Source organism: Pelmatolapia mariae, linkage group LG14 (genome assembly GCF_036321145.2).
Source record: "Pelmatolapia mariae isolate MD_Pm_ZW linkage group LG14, Pm_UMD_F_2, whole genome shotgun sequence".
Taxonomy (NCBI): Eukaryota; Metazoa; Chordata; class Actinopteri; order Cichliformes; family Cichlidae; genus Pelmatolapia; species Pelmatolapia mariae.
The window spans coordinates 24928215-24949568 of NC_086239.1; the positions used below are offsets into that span (position 1 = coordinate 24928215).

At 38.3% G+C, this 21354-nt stretch overlaps 1 protein-coding gene across 3 annotated transcripts in view; it reads left to right on the top strand.

Annotated features, from left to right (window-relative positions):
* Positions 1-9990: 9990 nt before the first annotated feature.
* The window catches only part of LOC134641095 (neprilysin-like), a 35538-nt gene continuing 24174 nt past the window's right edge, over positions 9991-21354 (top strand). Inside the window, exons 1-4 of one of the 3 annotated variants that reach the window (XM_063493303.1) lie at positions 9991-10287; positions 13320-13496; positions 14785-14820; positions 16781-16942. In XM_063493303.1, the coding sequence (XP_063349373.1) occupies positions 10245-10287; positions 13320-13496; positions 14785-14820; positions 16781-16942 (418 nt within the window). In that variant the 5' untranslated portion in view covers positions 9991-10244. Of the gene's footprint in view, positions 10288-12459; positions 12743-13319; positions 13497-14784; positions 14821-14898; positions 15000-16780; positions 16943-21354 lie in introns of those variants that run through there. The other 2 variants (XM_063493304.1, XM_063493305.1) reach the window with 2 other exon arrangements.

The window sequence follows — 21354 nt, forward strand, 5'->3', positions numbered from 1 at the left end:
AAAAGACTAATAAAATATTGCATTTCATGTGACTGTGTGTTACTGCTTCATAATAAAATACAACTTGTAATTTGCCAGTTAAATGTTTCACTGTGAAGTTGCAGCAGGAGGAAATATTGATCCACCCATTTTCTCAACCAGTTGAGGATTGAAGGAGGTTCGTGGGGGGATAGGTCACCAGCCTATGGCAGAGCTAACACACAGAGACAACCATTCACACTCACACCTACGGTCCATTTAGAATCACCAATTATTTATTTTTTTTATTTTTTTTTTTGCCTGTCCTGTTTGGATCTTTAGCCATCAGAATTGTTGTCTGAAGGCCAAGAAAGATGCCAAGTGGATTTACTTTACCAATTGGATCATCATGGCCTTGCCATATTGGTTCATTTGACTGACCTTTATTATAATTATGTGTTTATTTTATTTGATTTTCGGTTGTTACAGACGGGACAGACATGACTGGGGGATGGGACAGGGAGAAAGAATGAAAGAGAGGGAGAGAAAGAAAAATAGAGGGGAGAAGAGATGGTGAGAAAGGGGAGAAGAAAGAAAGAGAAAACAAACAAAACACCTGGATCACCTGTATGGAGATAAAAAAAAAAAAAAACAGAAGAGAAAACAAACAAAAAAGAGCAACATAATAAATACAGCACCATCACAATAAACTAGCTAACAGTAGATAACAGTAGATACTAAATATTACATGTTATTGTGCAGCACGCAAGATCGACAGCGCACAATGTGCTTTGAGGTAGCAGCCAAGAAAGGTGTAGTTTGTGTCTGTGAACACCCATGTGTACACCTGTGTGGATAAGCACGCTTGTATTCAAAAGGTTTCTCCATGTAATGATCTGCTAGGGAGTGTGGGGAGCCATAGCCCCGTCCCCCAGGGCATGAAATGGGTATGGAGGAGATCCAGGCCCCAGACATCCAGAGACCCCAGAGTACGAGGACCCAAGGAGGACCACCAAAGGGGCAACCGTGCCACCCTCCTGGAAAGAGCTGAGGAGAGTCCCAAACGAGAGGTCACCCAGCAGCCACGGAGCAGAGGCCAGAGGGGGTTGGAGTGACGTGCCCGCGGGCTCTGCCAGCAGCCAGCTGTGCCAGAGAGGACCGAGCTTCAGGCCCAGAGGCCAGAGGCCTGAGGGCACCCCACCCCCCGGAAGGGGCCCAGCCGGGCCACGGGCGCCAGGCCCCACCAATCGGCCACCAGGAGTGAGCCGGTACATACATGAGCGCCCAGCCCCAGACACCAAGAACCACCAGCACACCAACATCTGAGGGCATCAGCCACCGGCAGGGAGTGTGGTGTAGACATGTAGAATCACCAATTAACCTAACCAGTTTTTAGACTGTGGGAAGGAACTGGAGTATCTGTAGAGAACCCACACAGACATGGGGAAAACATGCAAACTCCACACAGAAAAGCCCCAGTCTGGTTTTGATCTCGCTGTGACTCAGTGGTGCTAACTACCTCACAGCTGGGCCTCAAAACATATAATTTACATTTTGCAGTAATATAACAGCAATTTTCCTGTTTATATCTGAAGACAACCAATTTTTAGTACTTCATGTATAACTATCATCTTACTTAACAGACCTTTATTTTAATACAAATCTTCAAGATTGCCAGTTAAGATCATTTAATTCAGACCTGCTCCTTGGTATTTCTTTTACTAATTGTAGTTAATTCTCTGAGACAAGCTGTTCAGGTCAAAGTCACTCATGCTTGTGGACCAACCTCTGTCAGATCATTTGTGTAGTAAGACAAATTGTTCAGTGGTGGACACAGTGAAAGGGTTTATCACTTCTGAAAGCTTGGAACAGAGGTGCCAGAGGGTGGAACACACTCAGGAGCAGGCATGCTAAATGGCCATGACTGATGAGCACTATTAGATAATTCTTCTGGGTCATGCATAACCAATTCAGACCAACTCAGGAAAATACACTCATGAGCAACACACAGAGATGGATTTATATATTTATATGCATTTAACCATAAAATAGTGATTAATGATATGCATATTTATTTCTTTGATGCGAAAATAATTACAAACGAGAGTCATAAATATGGCTGGATAAGCCCGTATTTGAAGCCAATTAGTCATAAATGAAACTGGATACCTCTTCATAGCAGAGTGGCTTTATCCCTTGCACACTGGAATTCAAAGAGGAACACATACTGTACTGAACCAGTAGACCTCAGTCTGGGAAATGATCACACTAAGTCTGAGATCAAAGCTGTGTAGCAGCAATCAACTTGACCTCTTCAACCTCCAGCTGTCAGCAAGTGAGAGTTTTTTGGAGGGACAACTTTCTGTGTGTAGGTGTGTGTGTCTTTGTGTGTGTGTGTGTGTGTGTGCATAGCTGTGAATATATGAGAGTGAAAAATTGAGTAAACAAGGACATGTGGGGCTGATGTGAAACACCTGCTCAGCCACAGTTCTGGACCTGAGATTCTAATAGAAGTTACTGGCCTTCTGGAAAAGCAGGTGAAGAAAAGTAACAGCAGCATCAGTTTAGAACTGCTGGTTGACATGTATTGAACTGGTGTGACATAACAGCTCCCCTTTGGAGAGTCTGTAGCTTGTTAAATGTGAAGTATTGAGTCTGTCACTGAGCTACAAGCCAAGTCCAAGTGGTGCTTCTAGGCGGGAAGGACAGTTATAGCCAAATTATGAAGATTTTCTTATGACATTATGATGGGGTAAGTATATATGTCCTTCTCCCTTTGGGCTGGAGCCAGGGAGGTTCTGAACAGTAGAAGCATGTGCTGTTGCCTGTTTTGGGGGGCCCCAATGAAGGAAATTCAACAAAAAGGTAAAACACATATATTATCAAGTCATAAAATTCAGATTGATGCAACTCGGCACAAAAAACGCATTTTTCATTAATTTAAATGATAAGAATTTATCACTTCAGCAGTAGAGTCAGTACAGCAAACTGGAAATACAGTACACTCTGGTGGGACTCCTGTCCTTCCTCCTGTACTTCTCCTGCACCACCTACCTGTGACTACACTTGTTACAAGTTGTTGCTACTACTACTACTGATGGTACATTGACAGCAGCAGCCCTGGTAGCTAACATGCCGTTTAATTTTACACATTTTGCTGCATCTGTTTTTTTGTTTTCTTACTGACTTCTTCCACACTAAACTAAACTAAACTAAACTAAACTAAACTAAACTAAACTAAACCAAACTAAACTAAACTAAACTAAACTAAACTAAACTAAACTAAACTAAACTAAACTAAACTAAACTAAACAGATAATAAATCTCAGCACAGCTTAACAGATGTGCACAGCTTTAAAGGCTCACTTTCTTCCACTCTTTTAATTATGGAAAGAAATTTGCACCAAAAGGGTTGCAAATGTGTACATAATAAGAAGTAATCTGACCACACGTTAAAACAATTTTACAAATGCGTATGTCCAAACCTGAAAAAATACTGATCATTTTTGCACAATTTATTAAGTTAAGCTTTGTGAATCAAATAATTTTGTCTTAAGTTTGCCAGTGAACATCTAAATTATTCAGATAAGGCTTGGAAGAAAGTGCTGTGGTCAAATGAAACCCAAATCGAGTCCTTTGGCATCAACTTGACTCACCGTGTTTGGAGGAAAACAAATGTAGAGTATGACCCAAATAACACCATCCCCACAGTTAAACATGGAGGTGGAAACATTATACTTTTATATAATGTGTATATATATATATATATATTGCTAAGGGTACAGCTAAGGGTTGCCACATTAACTGGGGGCACTGAACCAGGGAATGTACTGTAAAATCTTGGACAAGAACCTCCTCCCCTCAGACAGAACAAAGATGGATGAATATGGATGGGCCTTCCAGCATGACAGTGATTCAAAACATACTGCCCAGGCAATAAAGAAGTGGCTAAAGTAAGAAACACTTTAAAGTCATGGAGTGGACTAGCCAGTCTCAAGACCTCAATCACACTAACAAGTCATGTTTTTTGGGAGATCAAATACTTATTTCATTAGATAACATGCAAATCAATTTCTAATGTTTATGCAATGTGTTTTTTTCCTATATATTTTGATGATATTCTGTCTCTTTCCACTAAAATGACTCTACCATGAAAAATTAGAGACTGTTCATTTATTTGTAAGTGAGAAAACCTAAAAAGGCAGCAGGGGATCAAATAATTATTTCCCCTGCTGTATGACTTTAGTTTGAAGTTACAGTATACATGCGAGTTGTCAGTGAAGAGTTACCTATTCATCTACTAAGCAGAAAAAAGGAACACACTACCTTCTGAGACACACATTTGTCTTTTTAGCTGCTAACACTCCATTATAGTGGCTTATCTTTTAAGTTTGATATTTGGTTCTACACTGAAAAAAAGGCCATGTCGGATTTACTTGATTCAATAGTGGACATTGGTTGCACACAAATGTTTTGCTTTGGCAGAAACTTAAACAACTGAGTTAAATCAACACAACTTATTCATAGTCAATAAACCTGTGCATTTTGTGTTCATAAAACGTGATTGAAACATGTTTAGATGAAGTAAGTTGAGCTCTTGGAATATTTTAATCCTTCACAATTTTGTCATTTTATTTCAACACTATTCAATAACCTTTACCCCAATACTACTTGATCACTTAAATACTACATGTTGTCTTCATATTACATAATGTTCAACAAAGTCTAGAGTCTGGTTAACATAAAAGTTGAATGGATCTACAACAACTAACAACAATTATCCTCCTGTCTTTATCCTGGTTGCAGGGGGGCTAGGTTACGAGGCAGGGTACACACTGGACAGCTCACCAGTCAATCACATAGAGACAAACAACCATTTGCATTCATATTCATGGTGAATTTAGAATCACCAATCAACCTAAGCTAACTCTAATAACTGCATGGCTTTTAACTGTAGGAGGACACCAGAATACCCAGAGAGAAACCAGTGCAAACTAGTCATATTGTGGATTTGAACCCAGGACCTTCTTACTGTGAGGCAACAGCGCTAACCACCATTTCACCAATCCAGGGTTGACAAAAGTAGGAAAGCTATGATTTCAAGGCTTGATGCAGAATTTTCTGTACATTTTTGTCCTTGACAGGTTAAACCCCAATAAAAAGCAATAGCATACACGTTGTATGTGTGTGTAGTGACCTGCCTCTTATAACTCTAGTTACTCTAGGTACAGATCCTACATGATTTAATTACGTTCAAGATAGAAACATGAAAATTTTGTGTTCAAATTACAAGGTAGATCTTTTTAATGTAACAACCACCCAATTTACTTCTTTTGGTATACCAAAAAAAGTAGAGGCGGCTGTTCGACTTGACTGAGATGGATGCCTTCCTCAAACCACGATCCAAAGCGTGCGAGACTGAAATCCCCTGCAGTGCCGCGAGATTTAACATTGCTATATCATTGACTTACTTCACTCGAACATGATATGAACAACTTAATCTACCCGCTCTGCATATTATGTATTTTCTACACTATATAGTTACACTTAACTTTAAACCATGAGGCAATTGTGTTAAATACACGCAAGATGCTTACATAAATCCAAGAGCTGGCCAATCCCTTTTTTTCAGTGTAGGGGCAGCAGCGTCTCCTCACATTAAAAATGGGTTCAGTTACTCAACCACAATATTAATAGTAAACCAAAATGCTAATGACTTCAGAGCTGACACATTAAACTGAAGGATCCTGAAACATGTGTGATAATTCTCCTCACTTTTAGTACTATAAGTAACCTTGTTCATATATTTATAACCAGCATGGTCGGTTGCAAGTGCTGGCATGCATTAGAAAAAGTATTAGGTAGTAAAGAACAAGATGTCTCTAGAAAAGTGTGTAACAAAGAACATACTGAGCTTAAACTAGCACTGCAGCCCATTTATATAATGTCATATTTATCAAAATATACATTTTTTACTTTGAGGAAAAAAAACAGAGTTTATCTGATTAGGAAGGAAGTTTTTTGAATCGGTTGGCATTCCTTTCCACGTCATGAATTCTTAGAGCAGCTCACAACTGCAAAGCAAGAATGGACAAGTGAAGAGGGTAAAGAAAATGTCTTTTGAATTTTCACAGTGTTTATGATGACTATCGATAATCATAAAAAACAGTGACGCAGACGAACGCACATGCAGTTTGCCTGCAGGCCTTTTTGTCAGACATGATCTCTAAGGTGTGGTTACCAGTTTTAAAAGGGTGAATTTAACCCAAACCATGATCTTTATCTAAATCTGATCACACTGCAGCTGAGAACTGGAAATAGGATAAGGGAAAAGAACGCTTTTATGCCAGACAGCCTTGCTAGTGGAAAGCCCTGAAGGCAAACTTCTTTCAGGAAGACGCAGGAAAGAAAGAAGAATAGATATTTGCCCCACTTTTGCAATTCAAACAGAGCAAGTGAAATTATCAGCACAAACAATCTGTGCACAAATAATGAATATAATAAAGAACACTGTATATTAACGGGTGTGGGTGTGAAATTGTATTATTGCAGGGACAAAAAGTTATCACAGTAAGCACATGGCGGAGATTATGTTTTTTATTAGTGGTTGGGCTTGGCCACATGGTGGTTATGCATATGATTCAAAGCAAGGGAATAAATGTAAGTCACTAACAAATACATGATATACATGCTTATGGAAGGCATTTGCTCAAGTGGAACAGCTTTGATAATATTCCTGCACTCTATGTATACACCTACCTAATACTACACATAGTATTTCACAGTGATTCCAGTAAATCACTGAAGAGTTAGTGTCGTGGAACTGTAAAATAGAAACGGATGAATTTTGTTAGTATAGTGCAGAGTATATCCAATTCCTTGTGACAATAATTCACAAAAAATAAGAACAAAACAGTCTGAGCCTGTCTGGAAATACTGAGTAATCTGGTACTTTTAACAATTTTCCTGTGTTTTCTATGTTTTGCACTTCTGTATTCCTCTGCAAGCCGCCTCATGACTGCCACAAAGCTTGGGCTGAAAGTCCATCTCTATGAGTGACAAGGTTATTAATGTTTGTGTAGTAAATGTGAGTCATTAATCTTGTGGCTGTGTTTTTGTGGATCTGTACTTCGGGTGTAGATTATGTGTGCATGTTTATGTGTACTGACAGCACATTTTGAGCTGAATTGGACGGCTCGTACGTTGCTGATAGTAGAGGTGCTCCTGTGACAGTTTCTGAAAGGAGCTGCTGATAGTACAACCCATCTGAGCGACCTTGATACAAACCGAAAACCCTTCGTACCTTGGCTCCTCTGGCGACAAACGCCTAACACTTAGACATCAGTTACATTAATTACAAACAAAGCATATCTTTTTAAAATTGTGACAAACTGCTTGTCCTGTGTGATTCACAAGCATCCATCTATTCGTTTTCTTCTGCTTATTCACAAGCATATGCCTACCAAATGCAGAACTGGTTATTAGTCACGGTTTTTGCTTCCAGTTGTCTGGAAATCAATCACATCCACAACATTGTTGCACAAAACTCAGCTGATGAATCATATCTAATGAAAATGTGGAAGTTTTTATTTTTATTCTAAGAAATAAATGGTACTAAATTGAATTAAAATGACAGAAAGGCAGCATTTCTTTTTATTCAACCCATGCGATGTCCACGAGGGTAATTGATGCATATTTGTATCTGTGTAATGCCATTTAGAACTGAGATGGTAAACATGGAAATGAGCTTGGATGAAAATCATTTTAGATTAGCGTGGGACCCCTTTGAGCTTGAAAAATACAGCCTACCTAAAAAAGACCTAAAGACCTAAAAAGAATGAAAAGAGTGTGTGTCTGTATGTTTGTGTCTGTTTTTCCACACATCGACCTATTTTTTACAACAAAAGACTTTTTAATACCTGTGTCACCCCAGGCACAGTGCAATTAAAATCCAATACTCTCCAGGAGTCCATAACATGCTGGGTTTACTGACAGCGAACAGAGCTCAAATGGCCAACAGAGAAGGGGCAATAGGTTTTATGTGAAGAGCACAGAAACACAACGATGGAAAATATGATCACAGTGGTTGCACTCCAGGCAAATGAACATCCTTTAAATGCACTGACAGACAGCTGCTGTGAAAACCGCTGTCAGTTCAGCTTCACAGATATTCAAAAGATATACACAGATGGGAATTCCTTGGAGGGCATGCATACTTTTTTTTGTGATTGCAGGCTATGAAACATGGACAGGATAATTGGGTGACATTAAATAGGCTTGTTTATTTTTTTCCTGGTGTAATTCACATGATTGATAGTGGCGCTGACAAAGTAGCTTATTGTGATCTATGACCTTCTGTTTTATTGTGATAAGGTCTTTTATCTATAATGACAAGAGCTAAAGAGGAAGTAAGGTCACATAGTTATACAACCACAAAAGCTATCTAAGAAAGAGCTTGGGGTGAATGAATGGATCAACAAAACTATAACTACTAGGCTATAAAACTATAACACAGGAGAGTGATGTTTATTTTTTGAGTTTTAAACCGAGGGAACTATGATCACATGTTTATTTTCCCACCCATAGCAATGTTTTTTTCTTCCTTAAACTCCATCAAGCAATCGTTTTTTCTCAACCAGGACTAACTGGACCATTCTATTGAATTTGGACATGCACGAAATAGTAATTTGGGGTTCTGGATCTTTAGAGTCAAATGTTGACATAGTTTGAGTGCATTTTGCAATAGGTGTAACTAAATCATGTCTCTTTGACCAGATAGTCCATCTTTATTACAATATTGTGAAATGTTTATTATACTTATAATAAATAAATAAGACATGAATGAATGACATCATTCATTTTCCAGTGTCATGTAGTTTCTACCCCTCTCACTTTAATGCTGACTTTCACTTTCAGTTCAAACACCCTCCACTGTTTGCAGAAGTTAACTGGTCTTACAGGAATGGCCCACGGGTGAACTCTGTTGTTAAATAGTAAGTGGAGTAGGAGCAAAAGGTCACAACTAACTCAACAGTAACATGGAGAATATAATAAATTTAAGTTTTTTGTTTTTTTGTTTTGACTTGCCTTAAAAACTCACTAACACCCAATAGGCAAGATACTATGACAAGGCAAAACAGCTCTCATACATTCACAGATATATTTAATATAACGCTCCCAGCCCTGGTAACATTAAACATGATTTAGGTAGAATAGACTGACAGTTTAAAAAGAATTAGACAACCTCTATTCACTGAGTGTTGAGATCACTCCACATAGACGGTGTAGATTTTTATGATTCATAGCTTGAATCAGTTCAGTTCAATTCAGTACAATTTTATTTATATAGCGCCAAATCGGAACAACAGTTGCCTCAAGGAACTTTGTTATTCTAAGATAAAGACCCTGCAACAATAAGTGGTCAATGGTGAATCAGTGGTGAATACATGTTTTATGTTTGCATCTTTAGGACTGTCTAGGCCTCCAGGGACAAAAAAAAGAAACGAAAAGAAAAGAAGACTAATCCACGTGTCCCTATTGCCTGCATGTCGATTGTACTATTACAAATCGTTTTTTCTTGCATATGTAAATCAATGCAGGCAATATTTCCATTAAAAGCTGCTCGTCCTTATTAATTCAAATTATGCATTTTAGACCCATTAACCATAGTGTAGCTTAAAAACAGAGAATTTGCTGTACATTTTGCCATTATTGCTCAGGCTTAAAAGCTACTAAAAGCTCTATAAGTAGGCTATACAGCGAAATAAGGTACACATCAATCCATGGCACTGTTCATCTGAATCTGCGCCTTGGGGCTATTTAGGCACCACTAGTAGCAAGTGCAGCTGACAGGGTCACTTCTAAACGTCGCCCTAGCGGAGGAGGCAACGACTCTATGGACGGCTAACTTCAGAGGGCTACTTCACTGCTTTACTGTATGTCACGGGCTGTATAAATATGGGGTCTCCCCTGTGTGGATCACACAGTTGCGCAAGACTCTGATGGATCATTTTAAATTCAGCGATCCTCTCTGGGTAGATGTGGTATAGTATAGTAGGTAGTTGTAGAGAAGGGTCTGTGCGTGAGTGTGTTCGTTTGTGTGTTCTTGTACTCCTAGAATAGACAGCCAGAGGAAAGAGAAGAGGGAGAAGAAGGAGAAGAAGAGAGGCGGGATCGGTTTGTGCCTTGTTGAAATCCAGGGTGAAGCAAATAGATCGTCTGGAATAGATCGATCGGCAGTTCGCGTTCCCTCCGTGGATTTGATGGATGTTTGATCAGTGGATGTGATGCCCATATATATCATCGACCGTAAATTTCCCGACATATCTGGTAAGTCGCTCACGCAAACCAAGCGCTCTTGTAAAGCTGTGCCATCTGTGTGCGTCGGCGCCTCTATGTGTGTGTGTGTGAGCGTATGTGTGAGTGTGCGCGCGTGTGTGCGCGCGCATCGGTTTTGCTTGTGCGCCCGTGCTGCTTCAGTGACACGGGGCAGCGTGCACCAGTTGATCATGCCACCCCCCTCGGAGTTTCTGACGTGCAACAGGAGATGAGGAGCTGGCACGCATTTCTCGGTTGCGAAGCACGGTGTGTGCGCTGAGGCTTATTTTTTTCCCCACCATAGTTTAAAACTTAGACGCATTTGGTGCGTCAAGAAAACACTGTTCCAGCTGGGTATCCTCTAACCTCTCTGTGATACTAGTGCACTGTATTCCAGCTGTGTGGGGACTGGTGGTGTTGCTGTAAGTTTGGTGTTATATCCCTTTAAAAGTTATTTTTACTGTTGCATTCATGCTGCTTTTGCAAAAACCATTTGGACAGCAATTTAAGAGGTGGACTTCATTTCATCTAGATCACAGCACCTTTGCGCACAGGGACTCTTCACTCAAAGATGATTTTAGTCTTCAGTGTGCAGCTATAGGCCCCGCGCTAAAAATCATATCCCAGAGAAGGTGTTATTTTCAGTTAAAGTAGGCCACATTCCTCCACGTATTCAAACCCATTTAGACACTGGACATATTAATTGCTCACATGTATGTAAGTTGTAAAAAAAAAAGTGACTTTGTGCAAGTAGTGTTGTGTCGATTGTGTATGTGTGCGTGTGCTTATAGCACATGGGTGTTTTCAGGTGTCTCAGTGAATGATGGGTTTAATTTTGAAGGGGTTTGTGTGGTCTCACAAGATTTGGGCTGTTTATGTTTTAGATATATCATGAAAGGCAGGCAGAGTGGAAAAAAAATGAGTTTTGATTTTTGTTGCTCCTTTCATAAACTATTATCTTAAAATACAGACACACCAGTGCATACTTTTCAAATACACTCTGAGCTACAGCATTAGAAAAAAAAATATTGACTGCATCCTGTAACTGGAGTAGCAACATTAAACATGGATTAAGTGTTCTCTGTCACACACACTGACAGAGTAAACATCTTTAAAAGCATCACTGTCACTGCTAACGGGTCCCCTTAACCTAACCAGATCCAATGTTAATGAGTAAATGAGAATAACCTTACTTTAAATTTGTACAGCCCCAGAAACACAGCAGTAAGCATAATGACAAATAGAACACGAGTGGGACAGTATTAGTGCTCCTGTAGGACTCCACTAAACATGCCTGAATACACTTTTAGGGAGTCACTCAGGACCTCTCAGTGTCCTGCTCAGTTTTTCTTGCACCTTTTCTTCCTCTTGCTCTCAACTCTTTGCACATTCCTTCACTGCGTCTATATGTTCAGTTTCCCTTTTAATAAATTTTGCAGACGTTCGACTTCTTGGCATGCAAAGTGTCAGGAAGCGTGGCTGAATATAATATACAGCCTCTACAATGCTGACATGCACACATGGTTTTATTAGAGCTGTGGGACTGCTGTCACAGTGATGTGTGTGCTCGCAGACAAAGTTTCTGCCCCCTCCTGCAGTCTGAGAGGGGTTGACAGGAAGTTGCGATTAACATATCAACTTGTGTCATCGTACTGTCTCATCTCCTTTTTGTTAACTTTTCAATCACTTGTTTCCCCCCATATTTTCCCTTGCCTTTATTACAGTTGTAGAATCAAATCCAGTTGCCACTTCCCTGTAGTAAATCTTGGTGATGTCTTACATGCTTTAGTTTCAGTGTAGAGTTGGGAAAGCACCCTGCCTGTGGGGATCTGTGCTCGGTGTGTGTAATAGTGGCTTATCAGGCTGGATAACAGCCATAACCTCAGAGGTTTACTTTACCTCGGGTTATTGTTTAGTCATGAAGTGGATTGATAGGTGAATTTACATCCAGCAAGACTGTGGTTACATTTGATAAATGTGGATTGGGGGTGTGTGGGAGTACAGGACATGATGTGTGTCTGTAGTTGTCTGTTCGTTCAAAGAAAGTTAGGAGACTTTGTCCTTTGGTCACGCAGTGCTCTCATCTCAGCCTGCATGTGGCAAGACCCACCCATCTGCATAGACACCTCATGACACTATAGCTTGTAGTGTGTATGAGAGCATGGCTGTGGATGAGTGTTTGTGTGCAGTCACTGAATGAGTGCATGTCTGTGCAGCGTTGTTAAAGGATTAAGGATTAATTGCCTTCAGAGATAGACTTAACTACTTGTTTCATGAACTTTGTAAAGTTCTCACTTGGCCCCTGAGAGGAAAACAACACTGCATAGAGAAGAGCAGAGGAAAGGTTCCGCTTGTTTTCTGTTCTTCAGAAGTGTGTGCTTCCTTCTCTGTTTTTGCGTTTTGTTTTTTTGTTTTTGTTTTTCTTTTGCTTTCCGTTTTTTTTTGTTGGGAGCATACAGTCACCAGGGTAAGAACTTCCATTATTTTCACCTTTCACTCCAAGAAAAAAAAAGTTTTTACGGTTTCTTTTTCCCCCTCATTTGTTTTCCTAACATTGCCGTGTCTTTTATCTCCTTTTAACTTTTTTTTTCCTTTTTTCTGCATGTGCCTAAGAAAGCAACAAAAAGATTCAACTAATACCTTTCATTTTAGAAAAGTACATGGTCCAAAAAAAAGAGAAAAAAAAATTCCCAAACTCTAAGGTTCCCAAAGACTGGGATTTTTAGTTCTACTTGTATTTTTGGCTCACTGCTATTATCTGAATCCATTCATTTTGTTATATTTAGATTGAATTATTATTTTTATATTAAATTATTGAATCATTTCTAATGAATTAAAGCAAAATTTGCCACAAAACTGCAAAAATGTCCCAATGTGCCAACATTAAGTTACTTATTTTGTGCAACCAGTATACACAAACTACAAACGTCAGCATATATGCATTTTAAAGTTTTTGCTTACTAAATCAGAATTTGTTGCTCATTAGAATAGCTGCTGATTAGTTTCCTCTCAGCTGACTAATCATTTCAGTCAAAACTCTGTAGGTGAGTTGATACAGGCGGCAGTTGAAGAAGGAGAGCCAAGAATGACAGAGACCAACACCCCCAAGTCGGCTAAGAAGCTCCGATGGACCTCCCTGGAGATCGGCCTCATTACTATTGTCTCCCTGCTCTTCATTGTCATCATTGCCCTCATCATCCTCTTTGCCACACAGAAGACGGGTGAGTGATCTAACAACAGAAGACTGATAAAGATAAATAAGAAATATCGAAAACCTTGAGTAGCTCAAAGGACAAACATTTTTGGAGTTTTTGTCAGGCTCATGATGATGAAGGTTTTCTGCACCTAACAAAATCCTTAATACAAATGCATCAAGTAATTAAAAATACTTTTGACAGCCACCGAGTGTTACTGAGCATTTTTTCTCATCTTAACCAAACTTTTCCAAACTTTTAAAGATTGCCTTTAAACTGTGTACATGGAAGGACAATTGCTTTCAAACTGAGTTCATGGTTAATGGTGAGCACAAAGAAGCCTGCTGAAGAGCAGCACTTTGTTCAGGTGATAGATGACACTTGAGCTGTGTACTTTAAAAACACAGTGCAGAAGTGCAGTCACTGAGACAGAATGAAGAAAACACTCTTAAAGGTCCTTTTTTTTTTTTTTAAAGTTTCCATTGTGTTTTTTGGAACCTTTGCACACCCATTGTACAAAATCTGACCTCAGATGAGAATATATGTAAATATATTTTGATGTTTATTTCAAATCAGGAGAAATTACGATAAAAGGACACTGAGAAAACCTTTCTTTGCCAGTGGAAACCAAATAAATCTGTTTCATTTGTCAGTTTTTTAACATATACATGAATTTTTGTGCTTTTTTATGTTCTTTATGATTTATTAAACTGTCACTTGCACATGACAGAAGGCTCATTTTACATAATATTAGGAGTTTCACATATATCACGACAGTTCCAGGGTTAATGGAATGTGGCACAAGCTATGTAGGAATAAATTAACAGTGATAATAGGAAGCCTATTTATAGATATACAGATTAAATAATAATAAATGGCATGTGAAAATTTGCAGGTTTAGAAAACAATCATCTAACAGAAAGAGGAATCAAATTAAGTTTGAGGCTTGTTATAGCATTTTGCTTCATAAATGTGTAAACTACCAAGTCATAAAGATTAAAGTTCAATACCTTGTTTGTGCCCGTTCATGCACATAGCTGTGCACACATTATGTGCAATTCCACATAGCTCATGAAGCATTCTGTTTAAGGTCGTACAATACTTTGTTTCTTGTGTCAGACTGAATTTCATTAACACTTTACCATCTAAATAATTCCTGATAGTGAGAGTTACACACGTTATTTGCAAGAAGAAGAACAAATAAACAAAGGAGCTGAGAGAAAATGGAAGTGGAGTAAGAGGAATAGGATATGACATCATGACTGATAGCTGCAAAAATCCCACTGAGTAATGATTTGTTTTGCATTTTCTGTAGATGAAATCTGCACCACAGCGGACTGCACACAGTCAGGTAAGCAGTGTTTGTTTGTGCATTCTCTTTAGTGTCTCGTTCCGCAGGCTTTGATTCTTCTCAAGGGAAGACGGAGAAGATAGGAAAACTGAGTTTGCCTCATGAAGCCCAGGGATTTCAGACATACTTGGAGAAATTGCCACTTCAGATTCTCATAGGAAACAGAAGCTGAGAAACTGGTAATTCGTTAAGCGGGTATAGATGAAGCAAAATCATTAGGAACACAGTCCAAAGCTGAAACTTCTTTTTCTCAGCGCATTAAGATTTTGTTATGGAGTTTATTATTTCAACCTTAAATATTCTTTGACCACGTCTCCAGCAATAAGCAATCTTGCATAACCTTTATGAATATCACACAAAGCTGTTGTCACACAACCAATTTTTCTTATTTTTCTCTCTCTCTTCTTTTTTTTTATCATGATTCCTGACAGTGAACATGACATTTTTACTAAAATTGTAAGAGTAGTTCCCAACAACTCTCTTGTTATCCTTAAAAAAAAAAAAAGAACCCCTGCCTCTCCCTTCATTGATACTAACATAATACATTATTACTTTATTTTTTCACATTGTTAAAAAAAATCTCATAGGAGAGAAAAATACATGAAATACAAGATTAACTGGTTAAAACTCTACCTCCCGTTTCTAGCAACAGATGCTGATTCATTTCTGATGCATTTTTGGGGAGCTGGTGTCCCAGTTCAGTCAAATTTGACAGACAGCCTTGTCACAGGAGATCTCTGAGCTGCCTTGTGGAATTTAATTGCAGTTTAAAAAAAGTATACATCTTTCGAGTACCGGTGCTAAGCTGAACTCAATCACTGTCATTATACCGCTTTTTTTCCTTTTGCATTGCTGCAAATGTTACATTTATACCAGAGAATTGTATTTTTGTATCTTCTTTTGTTGAATATTATGCTACTGCAACAGCAAGAATTTCAGGCTTTAGGGAGATTATGATTGCAAATGCTCTTTTCTTTTTACAGGTTATTCAGTGACCTACAGAAAGAGCCCTAACAATTCCTGCCTTCGTTCTGCTTAGTCAATGTTCTCTGTGAAGTTTCAGCATTTCAGTGTTTTGAAGTTAGTTTCACTGTCTTGCTGAAACTTATGTGAAAAGATGCCGTCAACCATTTATAATGCCTCAGACAGCTCATATCTTTAGCTTTATATAACAACTGAAAACAGGGGAAGATCTTCACAGATCACTTATCAATGTGTTATATCACATTAGTTCAAGCCATATAAAAATGGAAACACTGGCTACTCTACCATGATAACTGGAACTTCAAGTTGCCATCTGCCATTATCCACCTAAATTGCAGTGATTAAGAATGGACATGTGTGTTCAAGGAGAATATCAGTTCAGCTGACAGTTATTTATGAAACAAAATTTGGTCTGTGTTAGTCTCTGACCTATTTTTTTGCTTGTTATCCATCTATTTGTGCCATCTATGACTGGGAGAAGGGCAGGTTGATCTGCTTTTGGGGAAACCCAATAAAATTAGTTTCAACTTTTTGGTTATTTAACTTAACACACATTTACGGGATTTCATTTACTGTATATTTTCTGTTTTCAGCCTAATATTTATTCTTTGAATGCATTCATTTTTTTTAAAATCTAAGTTAACAATGGTTTTAATTATTAAACAGAAATTTGTTCACATCAGTAATACTCAAATAAGTCCCTTTAGTGTAGCCTGCAGCTTGTTCGCTTTTTGCTGTCAATACATTTGTCCAAATATTACATTATTAAATAGTGCAATGGTAGGTTTCACTGACTTGCACTTGTTGAACAAACTATACAGCACTATACACAATTTTGAATACAGATTATAGGTTGCATATACACTGTCATATATTTGTTGGCTATTTTTACTTAAACTGTACATCCTTAAACAATAGCTTGCTTATTTCTGTATTCCTTCATTTCATGGAGTTTGTTTCCTCTCTGTCCATGCAGCGTCTCGTCTCATTGAGAACATGGACGCTAACGTGGACCCCTGTGACAACTTCTACCAGTATGCCTGTGGAGGGTGGCTTAAAAAGAACATAATCCCTGAGACCACCTCTAGATACAGCACCTTTGACATCTTACGAGACGAACTGGAGGTCATCCTCAAAGGTCAGACACCTACACACACCCGCGCAAGCAGATGCACGCACAGAAAGACAAGCAGGCAATCAGACCAAAGCGTTTATACAAATCCAATTCTGAAAAAGTTGGGACGCTGTGTAAAACAAAAATAAAAACAGAATGCAATGATTTATCAATGTCATAAAGTTGTATTTATTTCACAATTGAACACAGAAAACATATCAAATGTTTAAACTGAGAAAAAGTAGAATTTTAGGAAAAATATTATATGATTTTGAATTTGATGGCAGCAACACATCTCAAAGAAGTTGGAATTGGGGCAAAAAAAGGCTAGAAAAGTAAGTGGTATCAAAAAGAAATAGTTTGAAGAAGATTTTACAACTAATTTGGCTAAGTGGCAACAGGTGAGTAAAGTAACTGTGTTTTAAACAAGTGTATCTTAGAGAGGCAGAGTTCCTCAGAAGTTAAGATGGGCAGAGATTCACCAATCTGTAGAAAACTGCATTTATAAGTTGTGGAAACATTTGTAAATGATGCAAAATTGTGAAGAGATTTAAGAGCTCATCATCTACAAATCATAATGTCATCAAAAGATTCAGAGAATCTGAAGAAATCTCTGGAAATCATTGAAAAGGCTTAGGATCACTTCCAGAAACCACTGTCTGTGAACACAGTTCACCATGCCATCCACTAATGCTGGCTAAAGCTCTGTCATGCAAATGTGAAGCCATGTGTGACCATGATGCAGAAATGCCAACATCTTCTCTAGGCCAAAGCTCATTTAAAACAGACTGAGTCAAAGTTCTGTGGTCAGACAAATTGAAATTTGAGTTGTGTACTTTAAAAACACAGTGCAGAGGTGCACTGAGACAGAATGAAGAAAACAGTGTGCAAAGGTCCCTGTTTTAGTTTTCCATTGTGCTGAAATTATTTCTGGAAAACATGGATGGTGTGGCCCCCTGACAAAAGGAGAGAGGGGCAGTCCAACTTGTTGGATTTAAAAGTAGCCAACATTTGTCTTAAAATTAAGCAATTTCTCAATTGAAACATTTGATATACTTTTATATTCTATTAAATAAAATTCTGTTTGTCTTTAGATTCTTTTGGAATTAGGGTTGTATCAAAGCTTTTAGCTTATGAAAACTTCTGAAGCACTCGCACAACACGTTCTTATTGGTCTACTTTTTGTAGGACTGAGGACAGCTTGACTTGGTTTCACTAGTTTACATGTAAGGAGGACTGTCCATCAGGGACCGCAGCTCTATAGATATCATTGATGCCACGGGGGCTGGGAGTTTGTTGGCATTATCAATATGTGTGCATGTGTGTGAGCGTGAGCTGTTTTCTAAAGATCCCAACACATTATGGTGAAAAAAGCAAGTTTTTAGTAGGCATTAGAGTATAGTGTCCTTGTTACAAAAAAAGGCAGTTAAAGTGCAAATGTGTTTGCAGATTTGAGCATGTGTGTACATATGGGTCCATGCTTCATTTCAAGTTGTTTGCATGAAGGTTGGCAGACCCCTTTGTTTCAGGGTGCTAAATATTTATGGCACACAAACTTTCCATGGAAAATGAAAACTCTTCATCTGCCATAAATTTAGAAATGTATATATCAGTACCTTTCTCTGTAATAAAAACAGTGTGGAGTGGCTGCAGGAGAAACAGAGTGATTAGAGAGGATGAGAAAGATTCATCCTTATTGGGAAAGGAAAAATGGGGTTTAAAGGGCAGCTTGTCTTGTGGACTTAGAAAATTTGCAGCATCCTTGAGTAATCCATTTGTCCAGTCTTGATGGATAAACACACAGTTAGTGCATTGGGACAGTATCATCTTTCTTTTGCCTTCTACCCTGATATTTTCAGTTGGTGAGATTTGTTTCAAAACATAAAACTGATTGTGGATGTGAATGAAGTGATTTTTGCATTTAATCCAAAATGAAGTATATAATGTCTGCAGTCTGTTACAATGATTTATCATGCTATGCTATTTTTAAAGTGAAAAGCTTTTCTTTTCTCAAAACTTTTTTGTTTTGGAAAACAAATTCTTTAATTTTGTTACTTTTGCTTTACTTCTTGATCAACACCTTTTTACCAATCAATAGAACATTCATTAGGGTTTAGAGATTGCCTTGTAACATAATGATCATTTATTTCTATACCTTTGTTCAGAGGGTCCTTTTAGTGGTAGAATTGCATCATTATTCCTTCTGTGTAGTGTAATTATAAAAGTGTATTGCTGAAATTCTGCCTCTTACGCCTTCACAGTGATTTTCTTGAACATGAGATTCTCAGAGGTACTGCAGGGATTTTAAATTAGACTTCTAACAAACAGCTTAGGGATGGTATAAAAAGCAGTGCATATGAACTTATTCGGACTGCACAACTCACAGCCATTCATTTCTGCTTTATTCTCTCTTCTCAATGACAGTATAAGCACTCATAAAAATCACACAAAGGGGGCAAGAAGGAAACATTTCTCGACAAAGACTCATTTGACCATTTGACCATGCTATTGTATGTGCCGTTACGCACATTGCATGGCTCTGTGTGGGTTTGCGGCATGACTTTACACATACAAAATATGCTTACTCTTGTATTGTTGCTGAGACCTGGCTGATTTATCAGGTCTTGCGCTAATATCTGCTGCATTACTATAAAAGGAGAAAGAAAGAAAGCAAGTTTTGCAGAAACACTGGGCAAAGTGCAGTGGTTGATGTTTTACAATCATTGACTTAATTGCTCTAAATGCTGTGTTTACCACAGAGAGGCATGAGGTTCCAGTCATTCATCAGATTAAATCCCCAACAGCAGTCAGTGTTGCGCTCATTCCTTCAGCTTGTCACAGTAGGAATGTCTCAGACTGCACTGTATGCACACATGTTCAGGTTTACTGTCTGTTTACTTCTCTGTGTAAGTCCTTTTTTTTTCATTTAACAAAACAAAATAAAAACAATCTGAATAAAATCTGAAGTGCACACTATTGTTTTGAAGACTTATAGCTACAAAACCTTTGCCCCTAAAATGTTTCTATTGACTAAATATGTAAGAAGGAAAATTTACTGTAAGTGTGAGACCTAAGAGTTGTGACCTCTGCTCTGAGGTCTCAAATATAAGACCTCTGATCTTAGACCTGGCTGCCGATGCTTACTTGGATACTACTACCACTGATGAGCACATCCTTTTCCTGTCAACAGCTGCAGGGGCCTGAAAACACCTGGATACCACAGAGCTCTAGGCTCCCTGACATGCAATAAAAAAGACTCCATCTATGTGTATGTGTGTGAATAGCTGTGTAGATTTGTGGCTGCTTGTAAATGCCTTGGATTGTTCTCAGATGCTGTAAAATGCTGTAATGATCCGTAATGAGGATCTGCACCCTGAATGTGACCACAGCTGTGTGTACGTAGGTGCATGAGGCTGGTAGAATTTTGTTTTTCAGTTCCCCCTCCTCAGGTGTGGCATGCTGTGCAATAATTTACCTAATTGACCGTGACTCTTTTAATTACTAACTAGTTTGTTTCAGGAAGGAAGAAGCGCACAAGAGGCAGAAAGGCTGAAAGGAAGGATTTCATCTAAACAGTAACATAACAAAGGCAGATATATATGTATATATATATATATATACATATATATGTATATATATATATATATATACATATATATATACATATATATATATATGTATATATATATATATATATACATATATATATATATATATATATATATATATATATATGTGTGTGTGTGTGTGTGTCTGTGTGTGTGTGTACGTTTATCTGTGCATTATCTGTATATGAGCACACTGCTGCTCTCTTGTGTGAGGTGCTTCTTGTATAGGTCTAAATCTGACTATTGAGAGCAAAATCCAACCAGGGGTAGGCAGCGCATGCAGATTATGTTTCTTGTGGAATTTGGCATAATCAAGAGCTTCAAAACAAACCTGTGTGGTAGCTGTGGCATCGACACTCTGTCCAGATATGAGATTTTCTTTCTGCATGATGCTAACAACTTATGACATACTGAAGAGACTGACTGTCTGTGACAACAATAACTGAAATACGGCTTTACTGTAAGACAAACAGTACTGACCACAGCAGGACTTGCTCACGATAAATAGCTTGCTCACATGACCTCCTCATATCAAAATTCCAGCAAGAATCGTTGCAAAACACCACAGAAACTCGACTCCTCATAAACACATCAAATAAATATAGCTGACCTGAGGTGTGTGGCCAAGAAAAATAATATGAATATTAATGCAGTAATTCTTCTCCAACAAAAACATATTGAACTAAAATCCTGAATTGAATATGTTTTTGCCAGAAAAAATGCTTATGAATAAAAGGAAATAGTTTAGACCTCCACTAAGGTAATAACCTCCCCTGCTAGCTGTCCTAAAGCCAAATGTCTGAGTTTCCTGTGTAAATAACAGTAAGA